This window comes from Panthera uncia, assembly GCF_023721935.1.
Source record: "Panthera uncia isolate 11264 chromosome C1 unlocalized genomic scaffold, Puncia_PCG_1.0 HiC_scaffold_4, whole genome shotgun sequence".
NCBI lineage: Eukaryota > Metazoa > Chordata > Mammalia > Carnivora > Felidae > Panthera > Panthera uncia.
This window is the reverse complement of record NW_026057585.1, coordinates 79,677,183-79,686,168: the sequence shown is the minus strand read 5'-3', so window position 1 is coordinate 79,686,168 and position 8,986 is coordinate 79,677,183. Positions and strand designations below refer to the sequence as shown.

General features: G+C 43.3%; 1 protein-coding gene across 1 annotated transcript; it reads left to right on the top strand.

The window, feature by feature from the left end:
• The first annotated feature begins 5,043 nt into the window (after nt 1-5,043).
• On the top strand, nt 5,044-5,469 carry LOC125913694 (interferon-induced transmembrane protein 3-like). The gene has a single exon (XM_049618887.1). It carries the CDS (start codon nt 5,044-5,046, stop codon nt 5,467-5,469), a length of 426 nt encoding a protein of 141 aa, XP_049474844.1.
• The last annotated feature ends 3,517 nt before the right edge of the window (nt 5,470-8,986 follow it).

Here is an 8,986-nt window from a genome sequence, read left to right as displayed (position 1 = left end):
TGGCTGGGTGGTGTTGCTGGCAGCTGTATCTGAGACCCAACGTCCCTTAAGCTGGGGGTCTCAACTTGAGGCTGGGCCTTGACACTGTTTGGCAAAGATTGAGCGTATTATGTCTATGCGCTTGTTTCTGGGGACATATTCCATAGCTTTTATCAGAATCTCAAAGGTGGCCATGGCCCCCAAATGGTTAAGGACCCATGGATCTGGCTGTAGAACGTCAATCCCTTGCCCCAGCACTCAAGTGTCTCCCCCGCCCCACGAGCACACCCTTCCAGGGGACCAATGCTAGTTACCAAGTCTTTGAAAGCCGAACTGTCCAAAGCCTTGGCCCTTGACGGAGCCTTGGTAGATGAAGGTACCTCCGGGGGACTCTGAGGAGACCTGTGAGGGTGAGGGCAGAGGCAGTGAGATGGGGGCATTGGACGCAAAGCCCGTGTGCTGCTCAGCTGAGGGCATGCTTTGAGGATGTTTGGCTACTGCACGCCTCCCAGCTCCTGCTCCATCCCCAAGGTGGGGTCCTCCGTCCACTGTGCTCTAGGCGGACTGTGCCATCTGTGCCCCAAACCATGCACGGGTGGCCACAGAAGTAGGCCTGATGGTTGGCTGTTGTCCTAAGCTGCTCCAGCGGCTTGGCCCTCCAGAGCTCCATTCGCTTCTAGCCCATGGCCTGTACTCCTAGCCCCATCCATCTCCTAACTTTGACCCTTGTTCTCTATGGCGACCCTCCCAGCATGGTAGGGTCTGTTGTTCTTGCACGGCTTTTGGACTACTGCTATTGAAGCATCCGGGTCTTTGCTACCCAATGGGGTATCCAGGGGGGGTCCACAGGATACTCTCAAGAATACCAAGTAACTAACCGGATGTGCCAGCCCTTGGGAGAAGCCACTTGCTTCTCCTTACATGTTTAAGCTCTATGCCCAGCGTGGGGCTTGAACTCTTGACCCTGAGATCAAGAGTCTCATGCTGTACTGACTGAGCCAGCCAGGTGCCCCTCTCCTTATGTATTTGAAAAGCAAAGTCACGAATCCACAGTCGTCCACCTGCTGTCTTGTCCCTGAGGATGCACCCTGACTCCTCAGCTCTCTGCTACTCTGGCCTCTGTGACCTCTCCCTCCTTCCCGGCCTTCCATTTCTAGCATCAAAGATCCAAGACAGGGAAGCCAAGGGTGTGATATGTGACATGATGCTCAACTCCCCTCCTGTGAAACTGGAAGAGGAGCATCACTGTGGACCTGCTTTCTGCCTTCAGAATGCCCTAGAATGCGTTAAGTCTTCCCCCACAAGAGAAGGCAAGGAAGCCGTGTCTCCTCCCCTATGTCTTGGTCTTCTAGCTGTGCTAAATCATCTGTAATCCGCATCCTCAAATGTGAGTGGATATTTGAGGTAGTCACCCGGGACCCACCACCTTTTCCCATGTCCCGGCACCATGTCATTACCTCCAGCTTGCTTGAATTCACTCTTACACCGCTGACCTCTAGTTCCTTGCTTTCTGCTCTAACATCAGAACCTACTCCCTATCACTCAGATGTGCTGGCCCTCTGGAGACTCAGCCTCCTGGTCCCTTTATCTTTTCCTTTACCCACTTCACGAGCAGGCGAGGGCTCCCTTGCTCCCTGTCCTCGTCCCAAAGAAACCCCCCCTCCCCAGGTTTCCATGTTGATCCTATGAGTTTCCACTCTCTTCTCCCCCATTCCCTGCCAGTGATCTGGGAATCAGGGGTGGGGATAGGGCACAGGGAGGTCAAGGGCAGATTTTGTTGAACTTACATGCCCATCTAAAGCCCAGTGGTCATCTTTGAACTTATTCACAAAGATCTCCGCAGGTCCTGTGATCTGGTAAACCTGGAGCAGGAGATGGAAATCTTCTTTCTTGTAAATTCCTGGGAAAAGAAAGTTCAGAGAGTAGACTAAAGATCTGGAAAAATCCCCAAACCCATATTTGTGGGGATGTGGGTGTGGCTATCCTGGTGAAATTTCACATGTAGATGTTGATATAAACATTCCATGCATAACCATAAGTAGGTAAGTATAGTGTTGCCCATGAGTTTGTGTGGGCTGAATGAGAGGATGTGCAAGAATGTGCAAATGTGTGTTACCACTAAATCACTGGCCTGTGATTGTGACCCTTTTAAAACATGCACATGGCGGAATAAAGTGAATAGGACTTTGGATACGTTAATGTGTCAGTTAACACACGAGTATGTTTTACAATTCGGTGGGTGTGGGAATGCAGGAGGCACGTACATGGGGTTATGTGCACATCTTTATGACTGTGTCTTAAAGCAGATGAGTGAAACTGACTGCTCAGCTGTGCTGGTGTGTGCATGCATGAATGGGCGGATATGAGTGCATGTGGGTTGTGTATTAACATGTGCCTTCATTTGCTCACGCATGCCTTTATCTTTACATTTGTTTTCTGAGAGATTTAGTTTTCTGATTATAGGAAGACTGAAAATTGGGGAAATTTTGGAAAATGCAGAGATGCAGGAAGAAAATCACAATCATTCCTGATATCACTAAGAAATTGCCACTGTTCATGTTTTGGTGTAATTACTTCCAGCTTTCTTTCTTATGAATATAATTTTTCCTTTAAAAACTGGAGTCACATTTAACGTGCACTACGATAGGTCCATTTTCCCCAAAACTGGCAAGCTATTTTATCTATCAGATCTCTTATAATTAATACATCCATTTCATTAACTTTGGACAATTTTCTCCTTCCAGTTTTGATATGATACAAATGGCCCTGTTATGTGAACATCCTTTATTCATAAATGTTTGACTCCCTCCATAGCTAATTTTTATGAAAAAAATTCCTAGAAATATAATTAATGGGTTCACTAATTTTCAAAGATCTTGACACAAGTTTCCAAACTGTTTTCTAGAATTGCCCTGTTTCATACTTTGGCCCTTACCGCATCAGTGTCTTCACTTGACCTTGACCAGCACTAAAGTTTATCGCTTAAAAAAAAAATCGTAGTGGGATAAGTAGAAAATGGCATTTTGTATTTACTTTCAGTTTTTTGATTACTGCTGAAACGTGTACTTTCTTTTGTTTATTGTCTGTCTGTATTTTGGCTTCTGGGAGTTCTCTGTCCCTATTTTTGGTTCAGTTTTAGAGATATTAGTCTCTTTCCTCTTTAGTTAGGAGTGCTTTTATGTTCAAGTTATTGTTTGTTATCTAACAACTTCATTTTAGTCCCAGTGGTTTTATCATGCAAGCAAAAATGAACAGACACATTATTTGCCTGCTCCCCACCAGACAAGGACAGGAGGACGCAATGAGAGTAGACACATCCTTGCAGAGGGCGTGGGCCCACCCACCCCTGCCACACCCAGGCTTTCAAGGGGGTGGCCTGCTCCTTACCAGCCAAGTGCACTTCTACTCCACTGTGGTCAATCATGGTGGCGTTGACCTTGCTGTTGACAACCTGGAAGCCAGTCACTCTGAGCATGGCTGGCTGCTTCTTCCCCTGGTACTCATAGGCCCCTTTCCATAGGGAATTCTTGGCAAAAACATCACCAGGAACTAGAGGAATTGGGGAGCAGATATGAGAGGGACTTACATATGTGTTGATAGGATTGCGGCCACCTGATGGCTGATCCCAGTTCACTCACTGAGATTGTTTTCCCCCAACACCTAACACAGGGGAGGATGGTGGAGTGCTCGAGTCCTCTTGTGATCCAGAATGGAATTAGAGCTGAATATGATGCCAAATCTAGTTTCCTTCTTGCATAACACACTAATGTGGTACATAAAAGAATAAAGTTTGAAAAAGGATATGATAGTCTATAATAGTCTTGCACTGGTCGGGCCACACCTGTAGTTATGTGCCCAGTTATGGACATTATACTTTGAAAGATACAATACCTGTATTAAAAATGTAACCATTTCCAGGAAGCTCCCTAGGCAGGACTTGGGTCTTTGTGTCTGTATGACCACATACTGGGATGGGGGGTGGGGGCTGGGCTTGTGGTAATCAATGGCTCCAGAGCTCGAAGCTCTGGATGTGTTTCTGGAAAGCTTGGGCTCTCTCTTCTGGATGAGGTTTTTGTTTCCTTTCCTTCCTTCACTTCCTCCTGAAGTCTGCTTGGGGTGGGGAAACCTGTTTGGCTCTGTAGACAGTTTTCACATCCTTTCACTGAGTACTTAGAAAGTCATATGTAACTAGGTGAAGGAAGCAACACCAGTTTCTTGAGCCAGAGATCTGAACCATACCTACCGGAGGCCTGGGTGAGTGGTGGTTCCCGGGCAGTGTTGATGGGTCTCCCACTAGGCCGCACCTCTGCTGGGGAAAGAGAAAGGAGGGAAATAGGTTCAGCCTCTGGTCTACACTCTACTGGAGAAATAATGGCCACCTCTCTGACATTAGGTCAATGGTTTCTTTGAGATCTTGTTTTGGACTTGTCCTCTTTAGACTGGGAGTGGATACTTTGATGGTCTGGTGATGCTATGGGCCCCTCTCAGAATAATCAAACGTAAAGAGTTAAAGGGAAATCTATTCCATCGATTATAGTCATTGAAATACTAAACAAAGAACTAGGATGCAGGCAGATATGTGATTCTTTACTACTGCATTAAGTAACAGGATCTGGCAGCAGGTCCAGTCACTACCCTAATGTTGAAGTAGTCAGGAACATACGCAATATTTCACGATATCAGCGAGAATGATAATATAATATGAAAATCTCTGCAATTTTTACTGGTTACAAAGTTATAGGTGTTGTAAACACTGTTTTGGGTTTTTGTCTCCATTCCAAATGAAAGGAAATGCTAAATTTCAGTAAAGGGTAAAGGAAAATAAAGTTATTTTCCCACCCTGGTACAGAAATCTGCCGAATGCCCCTACGGATGACCCTAGTTTGAACAGCCCTGTCCTGGACTGTTTCTACTTTCCTCCCAGATGCCTGGCACCAAGGAGGACCTTCCACCAATCAAAAGCGAACTCCTTGAGCATTGGTGGGGGTTTCAGTGGAGTGCTTCCCTCCTTTGGAGTGATGATATGAAGACTAAGAAGCCCCAACAGCTGCTCCGTCTGGCATTATGAACTGCAATTCCCAGCCCTACTTTCCCAGCATCCACACCACTTCCCCCCCAACCTATGAGATGCTCAAGGAGAAACACGAGGTGGCTGTACTTGGGGTGACCCAGGGCTTGGATCCCATGGCAACCACCAAGATCGACATTCACAGCAAAACCTCTGTGCATGATCACATCATCTGGTCCCTGTTCAACATAGTCTTTGTGAACTTGTGCTGCCTGGGCTACTCTGTGAAGTCCAGGGACTGGAAGAGGGTGGGTGATGTGATAGAGGCCCAGGCCTATGACTCTGCCACTGAGTGCCTGCACATCCGGCACCTGGTCTTGGGCCTCCTTCTGATTGTTATATTCACCATTATTTTTGTCACTGGCTCACTGATGATTCTCCAAGCAATTTCAGAGATCATAAAAGGTTATGGAGCTTCCTAGTAGCTGCCCATGGCCTGAGGCTGTCAACCCTTTCACAGCAGTTTATATACACATCAGTCTACAACTGAATTCAATGAAGCACTTGTGTGTGTGGGAAATAAAAGACTGAGAAGCCCTCACAGGCAAAAGCACGTGCAAAGGCACAAGTTTTGGGCCTGAGCCATACAGTCTAGGTTCAGGTCCCAGTAGTGCTACTTAATGCTGTGTGACCTTGACTAGTTAATTTACCACTCAGAGTCTCTGTCTCCTCATTGGAAACATGGGCAAATACTGAAACATACCTTATAGGTCTGTGATAAATAAATGAGGTGACAGTCAGCCAATGTTAATGTCTTTCCTTATTTGACACAGAAACAACAGAAATATCTGTCTTGTCACCAAGGAAGGGCTGACTCTCCCTACTGTCTCTTTTAGGAGGCCAGGGTTTTAGCATAATCCTTCCGACTCTGGAGGTTAGCTTATGTTTGTGTTTGCAAAAGGCTGTGGAGAAACTTTCCACAAAGACTCAGTAAAAGCACATTTATGAACAAAATGCCTTTAATTGTCTTAGGTTTTATAAGATGAGGGAGTGAGAGGGAGAAAGCATTTTATGGGCCAGGATCTATGCTAGGCCATGTATTTCATGTTATTTCACTTACCCATGCTCTCAAAACTGTAAGGTAGAGGGGTACCTACGTGGCTCAGTTGGCTAAGTGTCCAGCTCTTGATTTTGGTTCAGATCATGATCTCACAGTTTGTGAGATCGAGCTCCATGTCAGGCTCTGTGCTGCCAGTGCAGAGCCTGCTTGGGATTCTCTCTCTTCCTCTCTATCTGCCCCTCCCCTGCTCATGGTTTCTCTCAAAATAAGTAAATAACATGAAACATTTTAATGAAAACAACCTGTGAGGTAGAGATTATTGTCTCCATTTTATAGAAGAGAAACCCACTAAGGGGCAGAGAGGTGAAGAGGCTTGCCCAAGGTCACACAGGAAGGGACAGGTAAAATTCAACTGCATCTAAAGCATTTTGTGTTTTTATATATAAGTACACAGTAACATCAAAAACAATGAAGTACTTAAGAATAAATGTAACCAAGGAAGTGCAAGACTTATATGCTGAAAATGACAAACCATCATTCGAAAGAATTAAAGATTTAAATGAATGGGAAGACATTCCATGTTCATGGACTGGAAGACTTAATATAGCTCAGATGGCAACACTCCCCCAACTGACCTACAGATTTACCACAATCCCTGTCAAAATCCCAGCTGTCTGCTTTGCAGAATTTCAAAATCCAATCCTAAAATTCATCTAGAAATAAAAGGGGCCCAGAAGAGCCAAAACAACCCTGAAAAAGCAGCACAAAAAGGAAGATGTACACTTCCCGACTTCAAAATTTATTACAAAGCTATTGTAATCAGACCTGTGGTGATGTCATAGAGGCAGTTACACGGCTCAATGGATAAAATGGAGGATCCAGATATAAGCTCACATATTTATGGTCAAGTGATCTTTGATAAGGGTACCAAGACAGTTCAATGAAGAATAGTGAAGAATAGTTTTTCCAATAAATGGTGCTGGGATAACTGGATAGCCACATGCAAAAGAATGAATTTGGACCCCAAACAACCACCCGCACCAAAAAAACCCCACAAAATAAACCTAAATGTAAGAGCTAAACTATAAAGCTCTTAGAAGAAAACACAGGCATAAGTTTTCATGACCTTGGATTTGGCAGTGGTTTCTTAGATATGATATGAAAGCACAAACAAGCAAAGAAAATATAGATAAATTGGAGTTCACTAAAATTAAAAACTTTTGTGTTCAAAAGGACATCAAAAGAAGGTAAAAAGAAGGACCTTCCTTTGAAGGACCTTCAAAAGAAGGTAAAAAAAGTCCAAACTAATTGCATTGTATTCATTACATATGTGCAGTTTAATGTACCAATTATATCTCAATAAGGCTGTAAAAAATACCTCCCACATTTGAAAAAAACAATGTAATACAGGACTAAAGTGGAGCTTAAAATTGACAGTCTAATTTCATTTTAGGTGAGGAGTGAAATAAAGGATAGAGTACTATAAACTTAACAAAAAATAAAGAAAGTGAAAGACCACCCGTAAAATGGGAGAAAATATGTGAACATCTTGTATCTGATAAGGGTCTCATATTCTAGATATATAAAGAACTCTTGAAGAGACTCCAGAGCAAGATGGTGACATAGAAGGCTCCTGAATTCCCTCCCCCCACCCCCCACGCCATGGACACACTGAATGTACAGCTACACATTGTTCAACAGTAAGAGTTCAAGTAAAAGAAAAGATCTAAACATAAAAGCATATAAATGTATAAAGCTCACTGATAAAGATAGATGGTTACATTCAGAATACTCTAATACTATAATTGTGGTGGGTAAATCAGTCATAACGCTAGTGTAAAGGTTAATAGACAAAAGTGTTAAAAGTAACTATAACTATAATAATTTGTTAATGAATACACAATATAAAAAGATGTCAATTGTGATCTCAAAAACATAAAATGTAGGAAGGGAGTGTAAAAACGTAGAGCTTTTGTATGCACTCAAAGTTAAGTTGTTATTTGCTCTAAAAGACTGCCATAATTATAAGATGTTTTATGTAAGCCTCACAGTAAACACAAAACAAAAACCTATAGTTGATACACAAAAAGAGGAACGAATCAAAATGTACCACTACAGAAACTCATCAAATTCCAAAGGAAGAGAGTGAGAAAAGAAGAAAGGAACTACAAAGCAGACAGAAAAAAAATTAAAATGGCAACAGGAAGTTCATACTTATAAAAAATTACTTATTTTTTTATAATTAAAATTTTTTTATTATTTATTTTTGAGAGAGAGAGAGACAGAGTGTGAGTGGGGGCAGGGGCAGAGAGAGAAGGAGACACAGAATCAGAAGCAGGCTCCAGACTCTGAGCTGTCAGCACAGAGCTGGATGTGGGGCTTGAACTCATGAACTGTGAGATCATGACCTGAGTTGAAGTTGGATGCTTAACCAACTAAGTCACCCAGATGCCCCTGTAATTTTTTTAAATGTTTATTTATTTTTGAGAGAGACAGAGAGTGTGTGAGCAGGGGAGGGGTAAAAAGAAAGGGAGACAGAATCAGAAGCAGGCTCTGAGCTATCAGCACAGAGTCCCATGTGGGGCTCGAACTCATGAACTGTGAGATCGTGACCCGAGCCAAAGCTGAACCCTTAACCGACTGAGACACCCAGGGGTCCCTCAAAAATTACTTTAAATGTAAATGGACTAAATTTTCCAATCCAAACACAGAGAGCGGTTGAACGGACAAAACAAAACAAAAACCAAACAAAAACTCCAGACCCAACTATATGCTGCCTACAAGAGACTGACTTTTAAGGACATGTAGCTGAAAATGAAGTGAAGGAAAAAGATGTTCCATGCAAATGGAAACCAACAGCGGAGCAAGCTATATTTATATAGACAGAATAGACTTCAAGCCAAAAACCGTAACAAGAGAGAAAGAAGTTCATTAGATAA

Bases quoted from the DNA above. Each gene is read 5' to 3' on its own strand.
- LOC125913694 (XM_049618887.1), top strand. From the start codon at position 5,044: ATGAACTGCAATTCCCAGCCCTACTTTCCCAGCATCCACACCACTTCC.